The following is a 27968-nucleotide window of genomic DNA, read 5'->3' as shown; positions in this document are numbered from 1 at the left end:
GTTATTTTTATAGTATTTTTTTTTAGGTGCTACTGCGTAAAAAATAGAGAATAAAAGTTTCCACAACCCCAACATCATTAGGTACATTTGTGTAATTCTAATAGAACAAAAACTTAAGTTCAAAAGTTCAAAACACACACACGCACGCACGCAAAAAAACCCAAACAAAAAACAAACAACAACGAAACAAGACCATGTGTCATCCATCAAAGCCAAAGTCCTATTGGACTTTGTCCAGTTTATTTAATCATCTACATGAAAGTAGGAGGGGTTAAATTCTTGTTGGAAGACAGAAAAGGACAGATAAAAAAAAAAAAAATCCTCTGAGTTAAAAACAAAATATAGATTTAAATATACATTACACAATAATTTCAACCACCTCGGGGGCGGGGGGTAAAAATATGTTGGGGCTAAAAATGTATACACGAACCAAAGGGGGAAATGTATTTAAGGCAACTGCTTGTTAGCGAAGTTTGCACAAAAATAGTCTCGGTCATTCCCCGTGAAGTCATGGATGAAATGTGAGGAGGCCACATGCACCGATGCTAAATATTTAGAATGACATCATAACATATTGCAAGGTCTGGATTGAATTTTGGTGAATGAATAAAGACTGGGGGTTGTTAGTTAGTATCCAAGTTGTGGTTAGCACAAAAAAAAAAAAAAAAAAGGAGCAGTCATTATAGGAAAATGATTAGTTTTGTTTTCATAGTCATTTTATTTAAAGCTAATAAAGAATTGACAATATTTAAAATGGTTGAGACCAATCTGTATATTTTTAAAGGTTTTATAACATTTACAAGCCTGATCATTCAAACTTTTAAAGGGTGCATTGATTTGAGTTCATGTTTAACACGTCTGCCCTCAGCTGGTCAGCAAGAGCAACTACATGATGAAAGGTCAAAAAGGGGGTTGTTTTCCACATTCAACAATTTTTTTTTAAGTTATGATGTCCAAAAAAGACATACTTGCAACTGTCATTACAATAAATTCTGAGCAATTTTTTAAAAAATACAAAATTGCCGAGTTGGCTGCTCGAGCTGCAACAAACGTAAAAGCATGACCATTTACAGAACAATGTGAAAGAAATGGCTTCAATGTACACATGAACATCAAATGTGGATGTATCGAGGACTGGGGAGCTGTTAAAAAAGGGGAACCAATCAAACCAGAGAGTAAAGATCGTAATTCATCTGCTAGCTTTTGGAGAAAAACTCCGAAAAATGTTGACAATCCAGTTACTCCGAGCTGCCCATTGTTCGTTGTTTTTCCGAGTCTCCCAACCTGAGCGTCTTCCAGTATCTGTACACTTGCCTCTGGAGCAGTCTGACTTGTATTTCCATCATTTTAGGCTTGAAAGAGGAGACAATCAGCTGTGGGCGGGTGTTTTTGTTTTGTTCGTTTCCCCCAAACAGTGATGGCTGACACACAATAATATTACTATTATTATTACCCTGCATGGCAGAGACATCGTTTACTTCCCAGGCTTTGGTTTTGGATTTGTCAAAGCAACACGGATGTGCATCTACATGCAACTGCATATGCACGTGTGTGTATGTATTGTTCAGGCAGTCCTGCATCCTGAGAGACCCACAAAAAAAAAAAAAAAAAAAAAAAAAAAAAAAAAAAAAAAGTGAGCATCCACGGCCAACATCCAATTGACTTGTATACCGTCACCACACAAACAGCCACTGTTGCTCCACCACATTTGGATGAAAAATAAATAACACAACAGCAGTGACAAACGGGATCTCCAAGCGGATGCATCACCTGCAAAAAAATAAATACAAATAAAACAAATTAGTGATACATGTAAAATGTAAAGCTCAATTGACCTTCCAGTAATAAATGAAGTAAAAAAATTCTATTATCAAGTAATCCTTTTGTGCACATTACTGACATTACTCAAAATGAAACCTTTTAGGTTCCACTCATGGGATGCAATAAATGTTAATTCCTAAATAAATCTTAATATTTCATTGAGAGCTGTCAATCAATTAAATTTTTTAATCAGATTAATCACATCTTAGAATTTTGATTAATCGTGATTAATCACTGACTTAAAAAGGCTTTTTTTCCCCCAACATATTTTGCCTGCTAAATTTGAAGCGCACCAGTTATGTGTTAATTTTTTCGACATTTAATGTTATGAGGACGTCTTCAAAAATGTATATCCACCGCACAAGCTCATCCTGCTTTTTCTAATCAATTAATTCTTTTCATAATTTAAAATGGGAAAAAATTACCTACGGCATATATAAACATTTATTAAATGCTTTACTTTAATGCATGTAGTTATGTTTATTACTCAAACTCCAACAGCTACCTTTAAAGTAACCACCGCTGTCGGCTAAAAAGGATCATCTGCGGTCAAAATTAATAGTGTGATTAATCTGTGGTAATACAATGATTAAGGCGGTAATTTTTTGTGATTAATTAATTAGTTAACGCTTTAACTTTGACAGCACTAATTTCATTATTTAATATTGTCATAATTATCATAGTGCCATGCCATAGCACAAGTTATATTGTTATATAGAAAGATGGAAGGGTGAGGCAGAAGGAAAATATGAAATGTGTGTGACAGGAAGCAGACCAGGGTTAAAAACTTTTTTTTTTTTTTTTTTTTTTTTTTTTTTTAAATAAATTTTGCTTATTTTTGTTATGGGGTTAAAAATTCGCAAGATCTTCTTTTGCTCACATTAAGAAATTTTTTATTTTTTTTTAAACACTGTCTGAGGGACTAATTTAACATATTTAGCCTTGTGGCTGCCCCGTTACTGTTCCATCGGTTATACTCTACTTTAAACACACCTTATTTCTAAAGGCCAGAATCCAGTAAGTTTATTTTATCTATGATGAGTTAGTGATGAATTGGACTGTCTACTACTATGTGGCCTGTTTCCATCAATCAGATCAGTCCCGTCTAGTTCATTTTTCCCCCCCAATTTTTTGAAAAAAGTTTTTAAAAGTATATCAAAATACCACCACGTGATGACACCCATTGAAAAGTGTACCAAAAGATTCATCCGCATACATAGATCAATGGACTCGCCACTTGATGGAAACGCGGCTGAAGAATCAGAGTATTTCCAGCTTTTAGTCACTGCCGTCTTGTTATCAATACGCAGTCGAGATTTGTTGACTCACCTCTGCGGCGGGACACGCCATCGACCTCAAGGCCAAAGGATAAAGGCAAGAGAAAAGAACAAGAACAGAAACAAAAACTGCCAGCAAAGAAAGCAAATAGACAGGAAAGAGAGAAGGTGAGAGAAATTAGTGGAACATGCAGCATGTTAGTCACATCAGGAACACACACATGGACACACAAGTGCAGGAAGTCAACGATATTTCATCAACAAGAAAGCAGCCTGATAACATGTATCAGTTATTATATTTCATACAAGTAAGAGTACAAGTCTACCTTTTCCTCTAGGTCTTTAATCTGCCTCCTTTGGATTTCTGTCTTGTCCTCAAGGTCTCGAATTCGCTGGAAAAAATAATTCAGATTTAATCAAGGTTATTATAGTTAACGAGAACTCATGAAATAAGCAACAAAAAATAAAAAGAATTTGTTACACAAAAATAATAACAAATACCTGAACTATATTACTTATGTTTAAAAGTTAAATACAACTAACTTCCTTTTTTTTGGTGACAATTTCATACATGAGCCTTTGGGGTTTATTTATTTCAGCATGACCGTTCGGCTGTACAGATGTTTGGGAATTGTAATTTACCCTATTACATAATGCCAATAAGGCTCAGCGGTCCGCAGAATCCAATTAGTGGAGCCCAGGTTTTAAAGTAAATATGGTGAAGCAGCATTTAGCTGTTATGTTGCAATAAGTTGCCAACAGAAGTCAGCCCCCAAGTATACAGTAAATGCATTCAAATCCAGATTTAAAAATTATTCTGTGCAAGATAATTTTTTCTTTTGCTTTTAAATGCCTTTAAATATTTTGTTTATTTTTTATTTTAATTGCTGTTGTTGCGGTGGAGTGCGGACGTACCTGGTGCGCCTGGTGCAGCAGCTCCATCCTTTCCTGCAGGATCTGACAGTCATACTCTCGACTCTTCCTCAACATTTGCCTCCTCAGCTTCTCCACCGCCGATCGCAGCTCATCCCGCTGAAACTCATCCAGCGGCTCGCCGTATTTGATCACCTGCAGCCAGGTGGATACAAGGAATCATCAAAACATCTGCGACTAATCCTCAGCCTTATGCGTAAAAACTTTGTGACTTTAATTTGTCATTATATCATCATGTGCCTAAACTTGAGCTGAGAAGATGTTGAAAATGTGCAGATTATGGTGCCGGTCAGAACGTCAGCCATTTTGTTCAGACATGTATTTGATTGTGTTGTGTTGAAATAACCTTGTCTTGTTGCAAAGCGTTGTATAACGTTGCTTCCAACTCGTGGATTTGCTGTTGAAAAAGTACAAAAATGAGCCAGTAGAAAGGAACAAGGTGAACTACATGCTTTTCTTGACAGAAATAGGCATTTCGGTTCTAACTTGGTTACATGGTACGGGTGATCTAAGAAGTAAACAAGTAAATACAGTATAGAGTTAGCGCTTAAGAAAAAAACAAAGTCTAAAGTAGTTTGAGTCGATTTAAGACAACAAAAACATGACGCCAAAATTAACTCGTCAGCTGCCAAGAACGACTTAAGTCGTCGATTAGAATCAAAACATTCAGTGTCAAGGTCGAGTTATGTTGTTAAATTTCCATTTTTTTTCCCACTGGTAGGAGTTGATAAGGCCCTTTAAATTGCAAGCACTTGAAGAGATGTAATAAGCCAAACCACCAGCAGAGGGTAGCGGTACACCATTTTAGGTCGTTTACGACTGTTTACAGTGGGGAAGGTGGACTTTGTCATGGCAGCAGCAACAGACTTTTAATCAGATAATATGAAGCATACATTTGGACAGGGAATATATATGTTGGTATATTACAGTATGTGTTAATAATAGCAGACGTATGTGTCATAAATGTTGTTGAATCAACAGTTATTGTTATGCAGATTTTGGGCAAATAGGTAAAATTTCCATTGTTCTACTGCTAATTAATGGAAAATGGAAAAAGGTGGAATTACACTTTCTGTCTTTTTATTTTTTATTTTTTTATTTTTAAATAACAATATTGGCACAGAGCCACTATGCCACAGTTAATGTTTGACCACGCTCACATATAACACGTGCTTACCATGTAGGCCTGGTCCAGGGCTTGTTTTCTATAGTCCAGCTCCTCCTCCAGGTATCCTTTCTGTTTGCAGAACATCTCCTGTTGAGAGTGAGGATCAAAAGTTAATGCTCCTGAGTAGCCCATTTAAATCTCCCAGCAATGTGGGACAGACTCCAAGCTCACAAGTGCTAGAGATGGATATGGATATGTGTCGCTTACCATCTCTATCTCCAAGTCCATCATTTTCTGGTGTAAGGCTGCCTCAGTTCCCTCAATCTGCTGAATCCACTAGAGGGCAGAAAAGAAAACAAAAAACAAACCTAAGCACATGATAAACATTTCAGGGATAAAACGAATTAGGCTTGGCTATAATCGTTACCTTTTCAGCTAATGACAAAACGGTGCTAGCCTGAATGATGGCCACTTGTTCCTCATTTCGTAAATTCTTAAAACAAAAAAAAGAAATTTGCATGAATGAGCATTTCTAACATTGACATTCACAGTCATGATAAAGTGTGACGTGGATTACCCCGTTGTCCCCGAGGATATCTAAAAGTTTGATCAAATCTGGTATGCACACATCCTGTGGAAGGAACACATGGGATTCTAATAAGACTGAAGCATGTAAATCGGTTACATAGATTCCACAATCCATCATCAACGGCCTTCCATAATGTACCTTGACCCCCTCCTTCATACAGTAGATCTGCAGTGCACTGACTCCCTCTGAGAAGGGATGCATCCGCAGGTGGTTGAAAGGAGGCGACCTCCTCTCTCGCTCCTGCAACGGTAAACGCGCGTTGTTGTCAGCTTGAACAGGAATGCACATCATCAACTGCGTGTCGAAAAGCCATAAAAAATTATATCCACACAAACTATAATTACCTATATTATCTTATCAGTATTGCAATGGCGGCTGTGATCTGATCTTTAATTCTTCTGTTAGTGGCCAAATGGTGGATGTTGTTTGTCTGGCTTAAAACGCTCATTGACTTAGTACTTAGTGTTTTTTTTTATTTTATTTTATTTTTTTTATTAAAGACAATATAGCACGCTGAGCTACAAAACACAGGAAAGGAAGTTCTGAACGTCCTAAAAAGCACCTACGCTGTAATGATTCCCAAATTATAACCTGCCACTCGCTTTTAGGTGTTCATCGCTTAACCAGTAGAGGGCGGTCATGTACTAAATGTGCCCAGAAGAGGACAGAGAACAGGAAGTTATTGACCATGTAGCTAACAGCTAGCGCTACCCTTGTTTACTCATGGGATAATTTGGAAGAATCGTCTGTAAGTTACGTTTACGGCACTATGACATGTGGAATGTAGTTATAATCATGTATGTGTGAACTAAATGACAGTGTTTGTTTACCTTAAATTAAGTGGTAATCGCTAGCACGCTGTTAATCGCGATTGCTAACAGTTTAGCATAGGCTAATTTTTTGGAATGTATATGTATAGAAGTTTATAAATTATGAGTACTTATATCCACTCAATTCAATTTACGTCCAACCTTTGTGGATTATATATATTTTTTAAAAACGGTGTGGGGGGAATCAAGTACAATATTACTCCGTGGATGATCAGTAAGATAATTGATTTTAAAAAGATTCGATAGTGACAGCACTATACCAATGGCTGACAGAACGTTTTTAAGTGAACTATATTTATGTCCATCTGTTCACATTCTCTTTATAAGATGCAATTTCTGTAAGTATGTATATGTATATTACATGGAAACTCATAACAATAACTGAAACCTGCTGGTTAGCATTAGAAATTATGTCTTCAATCATCAGATTTATTGCAAATTCTGCATAATTTCAGGGCCATAGCATCTCTCAGACCTATTTTTGGTGTGAGAGCATATAGGGGCTGAGTATTGTTTTATTTAACATTTATGTTTCTTCTTGTTCAGTTAAAAAAAAGTTCACAAATAAGTCTAAATTATATCCATAAATTCAGACAAAGTGGAATTGTTTGATACACTGCATTACTGTTACTACAAAGCATACAATTATTTTATGACTGTGCATATCGTGAATACCATATTGCAACAATAATGGTCAAATGTGATTTCATATGTGTGATGAATCAATGAATGAAAGAGTAAGTGCTTCCTGTGCTTATGCATCTCCGGATAGAAATCAGGTCACATTGTTCAGTTTGTAACCTGCCTGCTCATATTTTTGCACATGTATTAAACCACAAAAATAATTACTTCTCATCAAGTAAGCGTGGCTTACTTCTAATTCCAGGATCCTAAACTCTAGCAGTTCATTTTGGTCTTTGGAGTCTTGTAGTTCCTGCTGCGCCCGACTGCATTCCATGTCCATTTTTTCCACCTGGACACCACACAAGGAAAATGTTACCTGAAGAAGCTTTTTGCAATGAAGCCTTATTATTATTTTCGGATTCATTATTACGAAATAATATTTTGATGGCTGTCCAACCTTCTCTAAAAGTTCATGATTTCGTCGTAAGAACAGTTGCTTCTCCTCCACCCATTTGGAGTCCTGGTGTAGAACAGAAAAGTTTTACGTCAAACAATTTGGAAAATCCAAATTGGGCACTTTGATCTGCAGTGTCGAAAAGTTTTTGAAAGTAGCGACTAATCATGTTTAACACACATTCACATCACTTGACTTTGTTCACTGATAGAGAACATTAGTCTCACAGAGATTTTGATCATAGAAGTAAGTTGACACGCAACATTTTGAGCTTGTTCCACTTATTTGTCCAGTGCAGACAACACGGAAAGCTTTCTATGACGCCTCATTTCTAAGAAAATCCAATTGCAACTAATAGTTTCATGTAACTGCACTCACATAATACATGTACAAAATAAATCACATTTAAAAATGCTGAGTTGCTCATTTTTTGCAGGTCATGCAATTTTATACATGAGTGTGTGATTATGTGTATCATACCTGACCCTTCATGGTCAGCTCCCTCTCCAAATCTTCAATTTTGGCCTTGTACCTGAGTATGTCTGCTTGGAGCTGCTCCTGAGCCTGAAACACACAAAACAATGATCCATTAAAACTTAGTGTCTGTAATCACTACAGTGAACAGCTAAGGAATAATATTTGGTTGTGATAGACACATTAGACAGCTATGTTTTTTTTCAAGGCCAATACGATACTGATTATTAGTAGTCAAGGGTCGATAACCGATACATGAGCCAAAAAAAATATTAGCATCAAAATGAAAAAAACTTTAAATGTAAAAAACTAAAACTAAAAAATCCTCTCATTATTCTGGCATTTAACAAATAAATAGTTGTGGAAATCAGGACACATTTGGTCTAATTTTATGTCATGTCATGAAAAAAGCTTATGAAACGCATGCTTGTATTACACTATTGGGGGGGTTTGTGTACCTTGGCTTCCATCTCAGCATCCAGAATGCCTCCCTTCTGTTCCTGCAGCAGTGCGTATGCTCGCTGTAAGGCCTGGTATTCCCTGGTCAGCTGGCGGAACCGCAGCTCAGACTCCTCATTGGCTAGACCCTAACCAACAAACATTCAAGAAACAGAACCTTAAGCGTCAGTCAACAATCTAAGCATCCATATTCGATGCTTCTTGTCCTCATTGTTGCACGTAAGAGAAGTGTATTCAATGCAGCTGTTTATAGGTCGACTCCAGACCACTTATTATTGGCCCGGAACTCTTGCAGAGACTTTCTGAGATCAGACGAGATGTTCCAAGTAGCAGAATGACTGAAAGTCGCACTACACTTTAAACAGCGCAGTGCGTCATCAACCCCAAAATGAAAAATGTTTACCTTTGCTAAGTGTTAGGGTTGGGTTAGCATTTACTGTATATGTTGAGACTTAATTGTCTGTTACTGGATCACAAAGTTCACTGCTGGTAATGCAATTTCTAAACCTTTGCGGACGCTTTACCAGCTGTAGGAGACAGGATTAAACGAAGAAGTTCTGTTCCAAATTTGCTGCCAAAAAAAGTGGACTGTGAAAATGGACTATTCAAAGAAAAATGGACTGCCAAAGTGAGGGTGTCCAAAAAATACATGCGACTACTACTACAAAAAAAAAAAAAAGTTTTTTCTTTTTTTTTCAGTTTCTAAATAATCAAAGATACAAACTATTTACGACTAAAATAACATAATTTATCTTCAGAAACACTGATGAATACGGATAATTATATTTTAGAAGGAAAAATATTTTCTTCCAATGAAATGATTACCTCATCAACGTCTTCATCGGGAGTAGCTGGTGTCCGGTCCATGCGGAAAGAAGCAACCGAGGATGTTTCAGAATCCATTGACTCTTCATCATACCCAAAGAACGTGTCCACCACAATGTGCCTCTGCATAAAGGAAATATCGATTAAGGTTTATGGATTAATTTAATGAAACTTGAGGGGTAAAACACTGTCTGTAAATGTTAAATTGGAGCTAGCGATTAGCATCGAGCTAACAATTAGCGCGTTAGCTAGCGAACGTTAGCATGCTAGTATTGTTTGTCTGTGGAGCACGCCATTTTATTTTACAACAGCCTGTGTTTTTGTGTTATAGTTTTACACCTTTTGAGTCATCTGCATGGTGTATTAAGTTGAAAGATTCATCAACAGGTGTTTCATTGCAAGAGTCATGTCTACTACAGCAGGGATGTAGCAAGGGCAGAATAGTACAGTTTAAGTCCGTTTTGGAACATATAGACATATTGATTGTTTATCACCATTTTGTACCCCATTGTTGGCTTGTAGAAAATAAGTTATCAACTCAAATGTTTTTTTTACCTTAATTGGCCTGGAACTCCTTTTATGCCTTTTTTTCCGAAGCAGTTTCTCTCGGTCCTGGAACCAAAGACGAATTCAAATCAATTTATGTTTACAAGAAACTGACATACACACTATACACGCAGATTTAATCATTTTCCATTATATGTGTGATTAATGCTTAACATGGGATGTGAGCGTGCTAAATGACCATGCGGTCAAAGACAAAACATACTCTCGCAAGCTCGTCAATCATGCTTTGCTGCTCCAGGACTTGAAGCTTGAGAAAAGCTATTTCCTGGTCGTCGTGGGCTTGGTCCAGGTCATTCAGAGACTTGGGTTTCTTTAGTGGGGGTTGGGTGCTGATTTTTTCCTTCTGATAACAGAAGCAAAATCATCAATTAATGCCTGTACAAAATGGCGGGTACTCGTGCAACTCTGTGCTGACCATCTCCAGGTTCTCCTTGGCCAGATTCTTTGCTTTCTCCTCCAGCTTCTGCATGGTGAGAGTCAACTCGTCATTGCGCCTACTCAGAAGCTTGTTCTTGTCCAAAAGCGGCTTGCACTGCTTCTCCGACTCTCGCACACGCTTCAGCTGCTCAGAGAAACACCGAATGTTAGCGTAAGCGAAAGAGAAGCTGCGCACTGTGAGTGGAAAGTGAAGAGTCAACATACAAGTTCATTCCGCTCATCAACCAGCAGCGAGTTTCGGTCCTCCAACTTGCGAATGGTTGAGTTGAGCTCAGCCATGCGCCTTTGATTTCTTCTCAGGTCCTGTAAAAAAACAAACAATGAAAAAACAGTAACTTATATTACCGTAATCATGTCAACATAAGTGTTTTTAACATAGTAGCGATTATATGATCAAATTAATTGACAAATTTTCAATCTACAACTATTCAACTAGTAAAATAATTGTTTGCCTAGTATGCCGTAGATTGTTAGTCATCCAAGTCATGGCAATCAAATCTTTATACAGAGGGAAGACGGGAAGGATGTACTTACTGGGCTACCACAGTGCTCCGCGCCATCTCCTACACGACCCGGAATCTCTCTTTTTGGACTCCCTGTGCCACACTCTGCCTCCTTGACCAGGAAAAGCTGCTCATCTAGCGCATCCTTCTGAAGTTGCAGCTTCTGTAGGAAGCCCGTCGTTGACTCCATCTCTTTCTCCAGAGAGAAGATGGTGCGATCTTTAGCTTTGATTTCGTCCACCTGTAACATAAACGGAGCAAAATATATATATATATATATTTTGTTTAGAAAGTTACATTTCCAAGATGTAATCAAAAACCGTGTAATTGCCAAGTATAATCGTCAATGGCAGTGAAGGAGTTTAAATTTGCGGTGATTGTGCGTTACCAGTCTCCGGATGTCCTTCTCACAGTCCCACTTGATCTTGGAGATCTGCTCCTGGTGCTGCTGGTGCTCCACCCGCAGGTCGCCGGCCTTCATCTTGTCTGCCTGGATCATGTTGCTGAGAGCCTCGTCTGTCTGCTTCTTGCTCGACTTTAGCTCAGCTATTTCCTGGAGGAGCTTCACTCGCTCCTGATCGAAGAAACGGCGAGCGTCCTCCTTGGCTTCTAGAGTCAAGGCTGTGCGCACCTATCCACACAGATTCGATTATATTGGGTTACAGAGTCGGCGCTAGAAAAATAAAATGGTTGAAATAACCAATAACTTTTCTAGAGTAGGAGGAGTCTGATTTAAGCATGATCAAGCTCAGTACATTGTGGTTGGTTGGTTATTTGTTTTTATTTATTTACTTTCTTATTTTTTTAGTTAATTTTTTTTATCTGTCTTGGTCAGGATCATAGGACCAAATTCTAGACCTGCTTGGAGTCCTGGTACACCATTTAATTTTTTTTCCCCTACTTTGATTATGTGATCTCGTTATAGTATTGATTTTTGTGCCTGTTGTAAATCCTGTATAGGTTGTGGCATAAATATGCACAGAGGCGGGTTAGACCCGATGTTGGTAATTTCGCAGAGTGCAGGTTGGCGGATCTGCGCCTCTGTGTGAGTGTTCACAGCCGACTTCAATCATGGCCAAATCAAAGCAGTTCTTTCCATTCCCATAAACATTATGCAAAAGCACACAATATCCAATTCTTAGGAACAATTTCACCTTCTCGCCACTGCCGTCCCGTATGGCGCTCAGCGCGGTCTTGAGCCTCTGGTTCTCCTGGTCCTTGATTTTGGCGTGGCGGGCCAGCTCTTGCTCGTGCTGCCGCGTCAGATTTTCCCGCAGGGCCTGGAGCTCTCTTTGTTTTTCCTCATGCCACTTAGCCCGCTGCTCCGTCAGCATGGCGGTGTGGCGGTGCTGCTCCTGCTCGCGCACCCGCTTGACCTCCTGCACTTTGTCGCGCTCCAGCTTGCTCACCTTTGGGAAAGAGGGCAGAGGTCAGCTTACATGGTAAATTACATAAAGCAATTTCTCGCGTCTAAAATTTGGACGTACGTATTGCCTATAGATTTTCTGTTTGTCATTAGCATCACAGCTATCATTTCAGAGTTGCGTTTTGCTAGCCGAACAAGTACGGTACACTCAAATGATAAGTCCAGTCATTCACTGCCATTGACGGGTATTGATGTCAAAAATCCATTTTTCCTGGGCTGGCAGTGAATGAGTTAAAATGCAAATTACGCTACATAACTGTGTTAATGAGCAACACGTTGACACGTATGGATGAATTGGATGTTTGTTTATTTATCTAATTATTCATTCATTCACTAACCTACTTGTTATTGATTTATTACTGTAATTTGTATTTACTTGTATACTTACAATGTTTTTTGTTCCTATTTTACTTGTATTACTCTTTATCTTTACAACATGTCCGATTCCTGTTTCATGTACATCACTTAGTATACAGCAATGCTTGTTTTAAAGTGCTTTATTTATAAAGTTGAGCTGAATTGAGATATGTACATTAACAAGTGGCTCAAAAAATGTTTTTCATACCATCAAATTAATCTTCACTGTACCTTGCATTTTTCCTGATGCAGTTCAATCTGAATGTCAGTCAGCTTGGACCTGAGATCTTCATTGGCTGCCTGCAAGGCAGAGATGAGGGCTTCGGGCTTCTCGCCCTTTGCGCGCCCTTTCTTGGCCATTGATTCAATTACTAGAGTGTCTCTTCTGATGCGTTCATGGAGACTTCACAGAATTGGTCCACGGTGCTCCCAAGGCTTCCTGTTTCTCCTCTTCTTCATTCTCCTGTTAGACAAATGGGCTAGGCGAGGGGTAAGGGGGAACGGAAGAGAGATTTTGAGCTTACAGAGAGCAAATTATTTTTAATTCATTCATTCATGTGCCTTTATGATAGTGTTATTGTAATCCAGATTATTTTATTACATGTAGTTGAGGTCCTATGATGTATTTTTGTCTCTAATAAGATGTTTTTAGACACGTTCTGCGTATAAAATTCAGGCATGAGGAGATACTCCTAACCAAGAATTTAGAGTAGACAACTTATTGAAATAAATAATGTGACTGTGTATTTTCAACAACGATTTTGTTGAATAATGCTTGTGAGAAAAAAAATGTGATCTTGTTTTTTCTAGGTGTTAATTTAACAAATGTAAACTAAAATTACCCACAAGGCATTGGTGAGAATAAACTCATGTATCTCATTCAGTCAGTTGTATAGCTGAATGTCTCTCACTACTGAATCCAAGGCTGTCCACTTCGACACACAAATTAATGATTCCAGTTAACAAATTCTTCGCTTCTTGAATGTCACCATTTCACATGCAATCAAATAATGTAAAACTATCAACTGTAGCAATTCATTTTCAATTTCATTACTTCTATGCATCGGAAGTGAGAGAATTCTGCAAAGTGATTCGAACCTATCAATTTTCACAATTTGTGGTAAGATTTATCAAGTCAAACAAACGGTAAAAAAAAATTGTCTGCTATACAAAAGCTTCAGTCAAAAAATATTGTGCACATTACAAATGGATCAACACAGCATTTCAACAAGGCATGAAATGAGTTCCTTTCATACAACAAAAAATAAGAACCAATGTCGTCATGCCTGGCTTTATGAGCAATTTAAAAAAAATAAAAAAATCAATTACTATACAGAAGGAATGAGCATACTGATCAACTAGAGCATTAGAAATTTGGTTACCGAAGTGGAAATGTTGATTAATTGTAATTTGTAGGGGTGTAGCGAATCATTTATTTTATTGGAAAGATACAGACCCCTAAAACTAACTGAAGAGTATTTTTTCTGCTACTTTTGCCACCATTAGCTGCCTCCTAAATCTTCCCTATGAGTTGGATGAAGACCGTGATACAAAGATAGCCAGAGAGCAAGCAAATTGCATAACATTGCTTAAAATATTTTGCAATACAGATTAACGTTAAAGTCATGGTCACGTGGAATCAACATGGACGTAACAGTGTGCAATCAAGTGCCCTTTGATGCACTTTTTAAGTCACTCTGGTGGAGCTTGTCCAAAGAAAACAGTTCATTTAGTTTTACTTTACAGAGCTTGACTGATGATGGCGACAGTTTGAGCCTGGGAGCAGATTTATGATACCTTCTGCCATCTAATGAAAGCACATTCAATTATTCTGCATTTTGGCATTCGTAGAGGAACAAAGATGCATTCGATTTTTTTTGTAGTACAAGTAAGTAAAATTGCATAGTTTCTCACGACAACTGTGAGAATCTCTCAAGGCTCAATAGGGTACCACGGTATCCTGGTTGGGAATACACAATGGCAACTCGTCTCTATGCTGACCACAAGACATGTGATCCTTGGCCAAGATAATCTAAAACATTACAGAACCTATAAAGATAATGAGTCATCATTTTGGTGCTGCCACCTTCATGCAAAGCCAGCCACAGTTTAACCAAGACTGCTAATACGGTATTAACCTAGAAACCATTCAGAGCGGCCAAAACCAGATATGAATTTACTGTGTTTTCCAAGCTGATTACTGTCATATTTCATCTTCAGACAGCAATCCGCTGGCAAGTCCACCAAAGGGTCAGGCGGCTTCACTGACATTTTGGGAAAGAAATCTGACCAGGCGGGTTAGCCAGATAACATTTCACGTTAACTCTTTGCATCTCCATGTCAGAATTGGCGGATGTCTGAAAAGTTTTGCGGGAAAATTTTGTGGGGTAGCGATCTCGTTATTAGTGAGAAGAATGGCGCTACCGTTGAGTTAGTGTTGTGTGTAATGCTAGGTTGTGTATAAATAACACCACGACATAAGATACAGAATACGTTCCAGCATCAATTTGAAATGGAGGTAAAACAATTTTGGCAAATCAGCAAAGGAACGTTAGATTTTCCAAAATATAACAACGATGACATAATAAATGCCTAAAAGCACCCTTCACGCAAGTGACTGCTCAACCGTTAGGAGCTTTTATAATCTTTGCTTCTCACTTGTACACTTTGAAGCAACTTCCTTGCTAATCCGCATTATGCAATGAAATCATCAAAAGCTCAACTAAATGAGCAACTTTAATGAGTTTGGCCAAATATCAACTCAGTAGATGGATGCGTCGAATGGTCAAAAAAAAAAGCAAAGACTTAAAAGAAGACTGTTGAATTCTTTACCGGCAGTCTCCCATGTTAATTAATTATGTAGCTCCAAAGTACATGTAATTAAAAGCAGGCCTCAGTTGGGGTTGGAAGGTGGTTTTAAAGTGCCCATCCACAACGGTCAACTATAAGGGTGTGAATTGCCTAGTACCTGACGATTCGATCCGTATCACGATTCATAGGTCACGATTCGATTCGATACCGATTAATCCCGATATGAATTTACAAGTCGATTGTTGCGATTTTTTTACTCAAATTTAGAAAATACCATTCAGTAAACTTGTACAATGTACACTATAAGATTTGTATGAAAATGTATTATTTATTGATCTGAAACTTCAGTTTTATGACTGAGCCACTGCATTTAACAAACAGGTTGTAACCTTTTTCATGTTAGAAGAGCATTGAAATAAAATATTAAGGCTTAATGTTCCATTAATATAACATTCTTCCATGCTTAAGGTGTGAAAGTTAGTTTTGTTGAATATTTTTACATAAAAAATGGATGTTAAAAAATCGATTCGAGAATTGCGTGCTGTAGTATCGCGATATATTGCCGAATCGATTTTTTTTTAACACCCCTAGACTCAACTATCATCCGCAAGTTGAGATCTTCTTGCAGTTCTTTTTAATACTTAGCCTAATGAAGAATCATGCCCTTTTTTTTTATCTACCTAGAAAATAAAATAAATAAATACAAATGATTTAGGGGTGTAACGAAAAAAAAAAAATTTGAACCAGAAAATCGGTTTTTTGATTTAAAAGATTAAGTGCGTCAAATAGAACTGAATTGAATCATTCCACTTTAATATTTACTAGGGGTGTTAAAAAAATCGATTCGGCGATATATCGCGATACTACATCGCGCGATTCTCGAATCGATTTAAAAAAAAATTATTTTTTATTTTTATTTTATTTTATTTTATTTTTATTTTTTATTTTTTAAGAGCTCAGAATTGTTCATTCGGTAGTCTTACCGATTCAACGTCTTATCATCATTGCCTTTTTTTTTTTTTTTTTTTTTGTGTGTGAATCGATTTTTAAACTTCCATTTTTAATGGAAAAATATTCAACAAAACGTCTGACTTCGGGTTAGGATTCACACCTTGAGCATGGAAGAATGTTATATGAACGGAACATTAAGCCTTAAAATTTTATTTTAATGCTGTTCAAACATGAAACAGATTACAACCTCTATAAGACTGACATTTCAGATAAATAAATAATACATTTTCATATAAATCTTACACTCTACAAGCTTACTGATTAGTATTTTCTAAATTTGAATGAAAAAAAATCGCAACAATCGACTTATAAATTCGTATCGGGATTAATCTGTATCGAATCGAATCGTGACCTGTGAATCGTGATACGAATCGAATCGTCAGGTACTAGGCAATTCACACCCCTAATATTTACTATCCTTGAATTGCATCGTAACAATGATAACATATCAAATCATCTTTTATTAAAGATACACACCCTTAAACAGATTTTTTTTTCTTCAATTCTTGCCTCACAGCTGGTTCTCTACGACCCCTATCTTTATTAGAGAAAATTAGATTTTACGCAGGACATGAAACATCAACAATAAGCCATTTAATTAACGCAGCCCACTTGGTCCACCACAACCAATCACATTCCTACTTTCGATAACAAGCTACTAATACTAGCAGCCAATAGCCTTGATGTATGCTGACCTTTACAGGACAATAGTACGTGTGACTAATGTGCATCTCTCTGTGTTCAAATTAGGGCAGTGTGGGAATCCCGAGGCAGATGCGGGCTAGCAGACACTAGCGTGTGTCCAAGGCCTCACTCCACACTTGTCTTATAGTGAACAGCAGGAAGGATGCAGACTCCCCCAACTGGCCGATGTATGGATAGTGAGGCATTTGATGCTGGCACGCTCCATTATGGTGCTGAAAATGGCCATTGAGCCCCCCCTCTTCCTTTCCCCTCACCCCCCTCCCACGTCACCCGTGCGGTGCAGGCCGAGATTCTCACTTCCGTCATGCAGGCTAGGAAGCCGATGTTGCTCGCCAAAGTACTGCAAAACGCATTGTTGCTACATTGTCACAACATAAATAGCGGAAATCGACGTACTGTCAGCTCGGATCAAGTCGCTTGCAAGACAGAAAAGAGCGTAAAGCATGCTTGCCAGTCTAAAAGGCCCGCTAGTAGCGGAAAAGCCCCACGCGAGACGATGCTCGAGCACGGATGTGGACGTTGTGCGTCGTCTTACCTCACAGTCCATTGCGAGATATCCTAATGGGCGTGAAACGCACTCCATGGCGGGTTATGATCTGATTTTAGATGGAGAGAAAAGATGTCAGCATCATCATCATCAGTCAGCTCGGCGAGGTGATGATGAGGGTGAGGAGGAGGAGGAGGAGGATGATGATGATGATGATGCCGGAGTTTAGCACCGCCCTCCTCGACACGCAGCCCAAGATGAGATCACTGGTTTCCGCCGCAGCCCACCGACATCCGGACGGCTGTGGATTAATTCAGACATAAATGCCCTCTATAAAATATTAGAAATATATATTTTGTCACACCAAGTTGTTGTTGCATACGCCTTTACTAAATATTTTGTAATTAATTTAAAATTATTTCATTGTTGCCGAGATCTTTATTTTTGCAAGTTGAAAAAGCTTATAGCAAAATCAAATCAGTTTACTATAAGGGACTTATTTTCATTGTATAATCAGTGAAGAGAAGCGTACAAAAGAATTTCCAGAGCATCATGAACAGAGCCAAGAAATGGACATAACGCCAAACTTGATGCTTAATAAGAAGAATGGGTGCCAAAAGGGCTGCAGCAACATTGAAAAAATTGCATGGATTTGGGGCAAACTAACCTTTTGTGTATGGCGACAATCTCCTGTCTTTTTCATGATTATGACAGAAGCTTTATCTTGCAAAGAAAAGGTAACACTGGGAATCTTCTAAACGATGTTGTGAAAATGTTCTGTTCAAAAGGCTATCCTGTGTATTCTATTTGGTACGGTTTTTTCCTAGCTCTGCCATAATGTCATTGTTGACAAAAAGATCTTAGCTTAGCTCGTTTGATCATATTTTATTTATTTAGCTCAATCCATCTCGGCTTCGTGAACCGAGCACATGATTTTGAACAGCTGCTCTTAGAGGTTAAATCTAGAATTGCTTTAAGAAAAAAACTAAAACAAAACAACCATGTTGTTGATATTGTCAATTCCGTGCTTACGTCACACGTCAAAATGGCGTTCAACTCGGTGAAAGGAAGCGCTCCGCTCAATTAAAAACAATTTGGATTGTTGGAATTTGATTTGCGATGAATTATTATTATTTTTTTTCAAAATGTGATGAAATGTCGTCTGACTACTATGACAATATGTCAGGCGAAAGTTTTCGGTTTCTTTTGCTCCCCCTTGAGAAGAAACTCAACTTTCCGCATTATGTGATATGAAAGACCACGCTGGGACATCCCAAAGGTGCAGCCCAGTCCTCCTCCATCACTCACAAACTTACTTAAGTAGCTACTGTCTGACACAGCACCATTGTCTTTGAGAGGCAAGTGCGGCAACATTCCCAACTTAGGAGCGATTTTGGTCGCACAAAAGCGTTGCCTGTTTATTTCAAATTATTTTTAAGTTTGAGTGCAAAAAAATGTTTACAACGGAGAAGGATGGTGACAGTTGCGGCGTTTTTGTGCCCAACGGAGGGCAGAAAAAGCTCCAGGGAACACAGGAACGGGGATACTGGAGCACGAAAGCCGAGTTCATTCTCACGGTGATGGGTGCGATTATTGGACCGGGGAACGTGTGGAGATTTCCTTACCTGTGCTACAAAAACGGCGGCGGTAGGCTTCATTTTTTTTTCACTTTTCTCATGCTTGATGACTCTAAAGTTGTTTTTCTCTGTAGGTGTGTTTTTCATCCCGTACATTTTGTTCATGGTCATCTGCGGGATCCCGTTGTTCTTCCTCGAGACCGCAATGGGACAGTACACCAACCAAGGGGGTATTACGTGCTGGAAGAAGATCTGCCCACTTTTTCAAGGTGCACTTTTGCATTAATGCTCATTTGAGTCATTTAGGAAGGGCCAGTCAGTGCGTAATTACGCACGAATTGCGCCGTCGATTTACGCTTAGAATTCTAATATGTTTCCATTCTAATTTGCAGGCATCGGCTACGCCAGTCACCTCATCATCGCATTCGGGGCCACATCCTACATTATTATTATCGCGTGGTCATTCTTTTATCTGTTCTCCTCGTTCAGCGCGGATTTGCCTTGGGCCACATGTGGAAACGACTGGAACACAGGTGGGTGCGGGTGCCCCAGCAAATGAGACGGGATAAAAAATGTATTTAAAAAAATAAAATAAAAGTCCGATTTATTTATTTATATTTACCGCATTTATGTACTGTTACAAGAAAAAAAAAATCGAATTGAAATATGTGAATAACCTAGTAGTCCTGGACTAACTGCTTAAAAAAATAGTCCACTGAAGTGGCAGCTCAAGCCTCACCTTAAATTATTTTTTATAATTTTAGCATATAGGCCCTATTGTTTTGCACATAATCTTTGAGAAATCTGATCATATTTGACATGGCCATGATGTCGTCTTATGTCATTGCCTTATAGACTCATGCATGGACTACAGCATTGCAAATCGGAGCCTCGGTGTGAAACGCAGCCAGAACACCACTCTGCCAGTTGTGGAGTTCTGGGAGTAAGCACGCCTATAGTTGACTATCTTGACTCTTCTGACTTTTTTTTCCCTTCCCCCCTCCTCTTTCTCACGTTCCCTTTCCAGTTGTCCTGTCATCCCCCTTCATCCCATATAGTTCCCCTCCCTCCCTTATGAATCATGTTGTTGCGCCATCGCCATTGCAACATTGCTCCATACGTGTGGTCTCCTCAGGCGCAGAGTGCTGAAGATCTCTGGTGGGATTGAGGAGGTGGGAAGCTTGAGGTGGGAGCTGGTCTTGTGTCTCATCCTGGCATGGGTCGTCTGCTACTTTTGCATTTGGAAGGGGATCAAATCCACTGGAAAGGTTTGAAATAGTTCAGCAGTGAGCAACATGCTTGGCTGCGTTTCAGCATCGCTTGCCTGCTTCAACTTATCCGGCGCACTCATCGAAGCACAAACTCATTTTTTATTCCAAGTATTGCATACAGCGGTTTCACCTTTCCCACAATAACAGGGGGTTATATTATATTAAATTATGGCATGGGTGGATGAATAACCTATGGCTACGGTCGATGAGAGCATTTGAAACAGCCTGTGATGCAATTCTGAAAACAAATTAAAGGGTCCCAACCAAGCCTTTTTAATTGCAAATTTTTAAATTAACATTAAAGCTTCAGTTTGGAGTTCAGTCATCCAATGGCTGCTTCAAAACAAAATGGCTGACTTTCTGTTTGCTTTTGTGCATGGGTTCTTGAGACTTTTTCATGCAACTTCATGTCAATCACTGAAAGTAGCGTCAGGGATTCAAAATGTACATGGCACGCTATACATACGTTTTTGGGGGGCGAGGAGGAGGCGGAGCTAATGTTTAGGAACCCTAAAATACAGTAATGCACAACGTTGCAAATTTTCAGGCATGTTAAGACCGCCAAAAGGCAGTTAATCAATCAACAGTGATTCCAGATAAAACGTCTAAAAGTCTGAAAAATCCAAAACACATGAAAGTCCTTTTCACACTGCACTTAGCAGGACGCAGCGCGCTATCAACACGCACAACTAGTGAGGTCACGCTGATTTCAGATGGCGTATCCAATCGGAGACGGGTTGGCAGAGTGATTTCTGAAAGTAGAGACCAACCAGCGGAAAAAACATCCAATCCACTTCCTGGTGGGCCGCGAAGAAACAACGCCCATATATGGGCAAGCTTGCACTGGAGCACCATCATCCATGTGCACTGGCCTGTGGTGAACACCAAGAAACCAAAGTGCAGTGTGAAAAGGCCTTTACACACAAATTCCTAATGATTCTGAAGGCTCTGGGCAGATTATGTTGACATGGCAACGCACAACGCTGAATAAATGGAGAAAATAATCTAACACCGGACACCAAAAAAAAAACTTACTTTGCCTAATTTACCATGTTCTACCTAACAGTGTCAATCATGCAGAATTTAGTACGCTGTACATGCGAATAATGAATGGGAAACATTTTAAATAATCATAATACAAAAAAATGTCCAATACTTTATGAACCATCCTCTCACAAAAAAACAGGGATTCAACTCTCATGATGTCATCGGGACCCACACCTGAACTTCATTACAAATAACAAAGCAGACCCCGGTTGGGATGGACTGTACAATTGCTGAAGGCGATTATGTCAGCTGTCACATCCAGTAGATGAGGTCGTGAAGTCGATCAGCCAAGGCATTTCAAATTGCGGTTTGTATTGACATGCGATGACCCTTGAGGCACCAAATTGAACTGTTTTGTGTCGGTAATATGCACAGCTGGACCGGCATGTCATGACTACAGACAGATGTGAATAACGTAACTAACCAATCATAGTAATCAAATACGACGGCTGTGCTTCATTCGATTAGTAGCACTTTAGCGTTTCCATTTTGTCTACTAAAAACTGGAGAACTATTGCCGGAAAAATGTTAGAATATTGTGCCGGTCATGAAATAGCAGGTGCTAACAGTTTGTTTGAAGGACAATTTTAACTAACTTTGTAATGTGATCTTGTTTTCTTTAATCTAGGCAGCCTACTTCACAGCTACCTTCCCCTACGCTATGCTGCTGATTTTACTCATACGTGGTCTGACGTTGCCTGGGGCAATAGATGGGATTATTTACTACATCTACCCTGATGTATCCCGCCTATCAGATCCGCAGGTACAATAAGAGCAGTTTGGTGTTGTAATTGCTCCAATACTCTAGAAACATATCTATTTTTTTCTTGTTTGTTTTCAGGTGTGGTTAGACGCCGGAACGCAGATCTTCTTCTCTTATGCCATCGGCCTCGGATTCCTGACATCTCTTGGCAGTTATAATACTTACAACAACAACTGTTATAAGTAAGCACACTGGCTCCAAAAGTGTTTGAAGGTTTTCAACACCAGGAACGAATTAATTCTATTTACATGGGAATAGTCTGAAATTCAGAACATTTGTTGGTCAAATTGCCTCTTGGAATGGATTGTGTTTAAGTTCCATCTTGCTTTGTTAAGATTCAAATTCTATTGCCAATGAAAATGACACACAGTTTTGTGGATGTTTTTTTTTTTTTTTTTTTTGTCATCTAGGGATTGTTTCTACTTGTGTTTGCTGAACAGTGCCACCAGTGTTGTGGCAGGATTTGCCATTTTCTCCATCTTGGGATTCATGACCTACGAGCAAGGCGTCAATATTGCAGAAGTGGCAGAATCAGGCAAGTGCTGAGTGCATCGAGCAGGTTCACTCACTTTTGTATTCTACAAATACAGTTGGCGGCTTATTTTCAAAGCATCAGCTCAGTTACGCAATACGATCGTAAAGATTCGAAAAACTCTAATCATCCGTATACAGATGTATTTTTAGAAAACACGGCTATCAGGTTTATGTTACCTTACATTTGTAAAAAACAAAACAAAACAAAAAACACATTTCTCCCCGGCAGCTTATATAGACAGTAAATCGATCCCATTGGTTGTGGCTAGACATGTGGATCTCAATACTGACATGGAATTGTCTGTTTGGCTGTTGACCCAGTAACGCGATTAAAGATCCTTGACATCACATAGTTCTTACATCACATAGCATTAAAGATTCTTAGCATCACATAGCCTAAAACTAGTTGAAACTTGTCAGTACAACATCAGTACAAAACAGACACTTGACCTCGAACCTAACCGGTCATGAACTCAAACTTAACCCAGGCGTGACCCCAGCCATGAACCAAGACCCAAACATTACCCCTGCATGACCCTAGTCATGACATCTACATTATACTCGCTACACCTAATGAAAAGTGTAAACATTACCATATATTTCGGACTATAATTAGCATGCAGCTTCCTTGCGCCAAAACAAGGATACATCAAAAGGCTGACCAAGATTCTGCCTTTCTTTTTTTCCAACTTATACTTCATAACCCGAAAAATAAGGTAATTGTTACTTTTTGCAAATCATCACATCTAAAAATAATTTAAACCATTTGATGAGACAATTAATGTGGCACATTCTTGCCAACTGTGTTAGAAATCACCAAAGTGCAATTGAAATGATTGCAATGCTTTGGAAAGCCTGCAAAGTAAAGACTGAAATATGAGGTCAATGGAACTGTCTAGATGTCACGTTTGTGGTGTGGTGGTGGACCCAAATGCAGGGAAGCAGGGCGAGGAGGCAAAGAATGAGGTCAAAAGAAGTTTAATAAACAAAAACAAGGAGGCAAAAATGAGCTGCAAACTAAGCAACAAAAATAACAAAGTCCAAAAGGGGTAAAACGAGACAAGACGTGGAACAAAACCGGCAGCATGACATGGGGGAAAATGACAATGAATCAACACAGACAGAGGGGAGACAAGAGACTAAACGCACACACACTAATTTTCACAAGGAGACACAGCTGGGCAAGGCACAAATGGATTGGTTGATACATTTGGAAGGGCAGGCCAAAACACAGGTGGACATAATGCTTGACAAGACTAGGGAGGCACACAAGGACAACAAAACAAAACACAAATCATGGATGAAACTTAAAAAAACATGAGGATAAAGACAAAACCCAAACTAAACCTGAACCATAATAAAAGTAAAACAAAAAACTAACCAAAAACCCAACGCAAACCATGACAGAAGAGTTGAGAGACGGGATTGTATCAAGGAACAAATGCAGTCAAGGCTTCTGAATTTCTAAGATTAATTCCGAAATGACATACTTTTGGAATAGTGGGTGAGAAAACCGATGACCACGACTAAAAGATGCACAATTTTGAAACTTACCACATTGTACTGTACACGTGTTTAGGTCCAGGACTGGCCTTCATTGTTTACCCGCGTGCTGTAGCCATGATGCCCATGCCGCAGGTGTGGGCCGCGTGTTTCTTCCTCATGATCATTCTACTCGGCTTGGATAGTCAGGTAAGCGTTATCTATTTGAACGAGAAGTGCTCCCCCCATTGAGTTTCATCATCATCTTGATCCTCTTTGCCTCCTCCCAAGCAGTTTGTGGGTCTGGAGTGTCTGATGACATCGCTGGTCGATCTTTACCCATCTTACCTACGTCAAGGGTACAGACGCGAGCTGGTCCTGCTGGCCATCTGCGCCGTCTGCTGTCTGCTGGGACTTTCTCTGGTGACTGAGGTTTGTAAACGCTTTTTGGTTACCTATACAAATGCAGTACACAGTATTATTGTTATTATTGTTATTGTCTTCATAGGGAGGGATGTACCTGCTCCAGCTGGTGGATTTCTACGTGTGCAGCGGGACCACCTTGCTCCTGCTCTCCATCTGCCAGTCTGTCAGCATTGCGTGGGTATATGGTATGCGCTTTGCAAAGAAAGTAAGAACAAAACAACATGAACAAAGTATAAATCTGTCAATCTTTACTTCACAGGGGCCGAGCGTTTCTATGGCAACATCACAGATATGATTGGTTATCGTCCTCCTCCGCTAATGAAGCTCTGCTGGTGCTACTTAACTCCCTGTTTATGTTTTGTAAGCATTCTATTATGGCTATATCGATAGGGCCCTGCGAGAGAACTTTTATTTTGAGTATCAGTCATCTGTGATGTTTAAAATCAGCTCAAAGAATGGATTGATTGAGTAAACAGAAGTCATTTTGTATAATTTTTGTTGCAATCTTCCAGGGCACTTTCATCTTCTCCATCGTCCGATACTCCCCGTTGAAGTTCAGCAGCACTTATGTCTATCCACTGTGGGCCAACATCTTGGGCTGGTTCTTGGCCACCATCTCCCTGTCGCTCATACCGCTCTTTGTGCTCTACAAGCTAGTAAACGGAGAGGGAACCCTCCGTCAGGTGAGCAAAATACACAATCTTAGAAGGTTTTGGTGTTGGCAATCTGACCCACGAAACCCCATGTAGTGTTTCTAGCATCATGTAGTCATGTTGGCCTTATTTGAACAGGAACAGATGCATGTAGATGTTGATTCAGTACAGCTTGGCAGCCAGTCATGGTCTTCACAAAGGATTTCCAAGAAACGTTCTTTCTTTTCTTCTTCCCTCAAATAGGGGGACCAACATACATACTCGTTGATGGATCATGAGACATTTCCATAACTTCCATATATCCATTTTCTGACATAAAAGATGAAAAACTAAAACAATCCAAACCAATCCATTTCTATAGCACATTTTATAAACAACTGTTTCCAAAGTGCTGCACATTGAGATCTGTCATACACATAAATCTAATAAAACCAATTGTAAAATAAAATAAATAAGTATAATGAAAAAAAATAAAAATAAAATAATATATATATATATATATATATATATATATATATATATATATATATTTATTTATTTTTATTTTTTTCATATATATATATATATATATATATAATTTATTTATTTTTTGTGGCTTTTTTTTTTTTTTTTTACTTCTTAGCAAATTATTTTATGCAGACATTTACTGTTGTGATTTTTCACTCATTCAATTTGATTCGTGCAAAATATTACTGGCCACTGAAATTATAAAATCAATTTAAAATATTAAAATGAAGTAGAAAAGGACAAAATGCACCACAACATAAATAAATAAATAAATAAATAAATGAGTTTAAGACCTTGGAACTCAGTTGTCCCTACATAAAAGTTTTCTGAACCTGGAAATACATCGGCATCATTTAGAACCCGTCAGCTCATATGCAAGGCCGCCCTCTAGTGGTGACGAGCAGTAAATTGGACAGGACGTCATTATTTTTATTTTCTTGAACACTCTAATAATACTGCAATCTTACAGCATTCACACATTATTCTATCAATCATCTTCCATTATAATAAAATGCTGCCGATTAGTTAATATTAACGTACTATATGAGATTTTTTTTTAAACAATTTCACCCTCAAATAAATTAATTAACATTAGTTTTATTGTTGCATTATTTATATATATATTTTATATATTTAGTATGATCCTTCGAGGACTCAGAGTCTAGGAAAAAGGCTCCACACCCCTCATTCCTTATTATACTTAATCCAGTCATTAAAAAATAGCTCACTCATAAATCACTCTCATGTTGTCGACAGAAGAGTCATTGTGTTGAATCTCTTTCCTCAGCGATTCCTGTTACTGTGCCTTCCTGAAGACGACCTGAAATGTCTTCCCCCGCTGGGAGACGATGTCGCCGCTCCCCTCACCGAGATTAAACACTTGCCCCGTCAGGACGAAGTCGCCAAGTGAACGAGTGTGCGCAAACTCCAAAAAGGAGACTAGTGACTACAAAACGCAAGTATTTGACATGAAAGATCAGAGCCTTCAATTCAGTGCGTAGGTGTAGTCAAATGTTCTTAGCTACAGTTGATGAGAACGCACTAGTGAGTCTCAAAGTGTGGTAGTCATATAATGGCTCCCTCTAGTGGTACATGAAAGAATCACTGCTTAAGCACAGTTCGGTTGTATTTCACTTTTACTTAAGGAGCTTTTCGGTAAAACTTGTATTTCTTATGAATTTCTAAATTTCTTGTATACATAAAGGTAAAGGTGCAAGTTTATTATCCTGACACTCGTAAGCAGCAGATTTACTTACTGCAATGATGTAATGTCATAATTATTACAAATTGAAGATATGTTTACACAAGACCAAAATGACAATGGTGTAAAATAAATACATGCACCTTTCAAACGTAAACCTTGCACATATATATATATATATATATATATATATATATATAATTTATTATTATTTTTTTACTTTGTTGTCTTTTTTTATGAGTATAAAAAATAAATAAATATATATATATATCAAAAACATGATGATTATGGGAAAAATTCCGAATATTCCTCCTTTAAAGTTTTTTTTTTTTGTAACAAAATAAAACAGACGTGACATTGTAAAATAAAAGACCATTTATTGACTTTCCTGATGGCCATCTGGTAGAAAAAGCACAAAATCTGATGTAATAATTTAAACACTGTATAAATAAAGCATCTTTTGGGGGGGAAAGAATAGCAAAGTTTGAATCAAGGCATTCTGAACTTTTTTTTTCCGCGTTTCTCAGTTCTAAATGTTACATGTGGAGTTGTCTTGATTCAACCTTTGCTGTTGACTAGGATGACAGAATCGTCACAAACTCTTGAGGAAAAGAAAACATTTCTGTCTGGTTGTTATGTCGCAATAAAAGTCTGTTTGATTTGCATTTGCGCCCTTCCTTCTCTTTTTTTTTTCTTCCACTCCCTAATGTGTTCGTCGGTTGGCAGTCCTGACGGCAAGTTTGCTGAGAACGTGTTCATACAAGTTCAACACGGCTAACATCATGTAGAACTCATTTGCCAATTAGTG

General features: G+C 38.5%; 2 protein-coding genes across 6 annotated transcripts; one reads left to right on the top strand and one right to left on the bottom strand.

Annotated features, from left to right (window-relative positions):
• Window positions 1-199: 199 nt before the first annotated feature.
• jakmip2 (janus kinase and microtubule interacting protein 2) lies at window positions 200-17934 on the bottom strand. Of its 2 annotated transcripts, XM_077505343.1 has the most exons (24): window positions 17748-17934; window positions 12917-13164; window positions 12057-12311; window positions 11291-11533; window positions 10934-11143; window positions 10604-10702; window positions 10377-10523; window positions 10164-10304; window positions 9950-10006; window positions 9395-9517; window positions 8569-8697; window positions 8117-8200; window positions 7640-7702; window positions 7433-7531; window positions 5867-5968; window positions 5717-5770; window positions 5567-5632; window positions 5407-5475; window positions 5209-5286; window positions 4378-4428; window positions 4014-4166; window positions 3425-3490; window positions 3151-3227; window positions 1624-1770 (listed from the first exon to the last, which is right to left on the bottom strand). In XM_077505343.1, the coding sequence occupies exons 2-23, from the start codon at window positions 13043-13045 to the stop codon at window positions 3177-3179; spliced, it is 2469 nt and encodes an 822-aa protein (XP_077361469.1). In that variant the 5' UTR covers window positions 13046-13164; window positions 17748-17934; the 3' UTR covers window positions 1624-1770; window positions 3151-3176. The 2 variants fall into 2 exon arrangements, with proteins under 2 accessions (XP_077361468.1, XP_077361469.1); XM_077505342.1 differs by lacking the exon at window positions 3151-3227 and having other exon boundaries at window positions 200-1770.
• Window positions 6360-27825, top strand: LOC144006481 (sodium- and chloride-dependent GABA transporter 2-like). Of its 4 annotated transcripts, none has more exons than XM_077505346.1 (15): window positions 6360-6476; window positions 19214-19346; window positions 19411-19545; window positions 19669-19809; window positions 20132-20219; window positions 20412-20544; window positions 22223-22357; window positions 22436-22539; window positions 22768-22892; window positions 24471-24583; window positions 24665-24805; window positions 24882-24984; window positions 25059-25159; window positions 25312-25482; window positions 26747-27825. In XM_077505346.1, exons 2-15 carry the CDS (start codon window positions 19280-19282, stop codon window positions 26867-26869), a joined length of 1680 nt encoding a protein of 559 aa, XP_077361472.1. In that variant the 5' UTR covers window positions 6360-6476; window positions 19214-19279; the 3' UTR covers window positions 26870-27825. The 4 variants fall into 4 exon arrangements, with proteins under 4 accessions (XP_077361472.1, XP_077361473.1, XP_077361471.1 ...); XM_077505345.1 differs by having other exon boundaries at window positions 6369-6476; window positions 17258-19346; window positions 24668-24805; XM_077505344.1 differs by having other exon boundaries at window positions 6369-6476; window positions 17258-19346.
• The last annotated feature ends 143 nt before the right edge of the window (window positions 27826-27968 follow it).

This window comes from Festucalex cinctus, chromosome 18 (genome assembly GCF_051991245.1).
Source record: "Festucalex cinctus isolate MCC-2025b chromosome 18, RoL_Fcin_1.0, whole genome shotgun sequence".
In the NCBI taxonomy this organism is placed as follows: Eukaryota; Metazoa; Chordata; class Actinopteri; order Syngnathiformes; family Syngnathidae; genus Festucalex; species Festucalex cinctus.
This window is presented reverse-complemented; position numbering and strand designations above follow the sequence as displayed.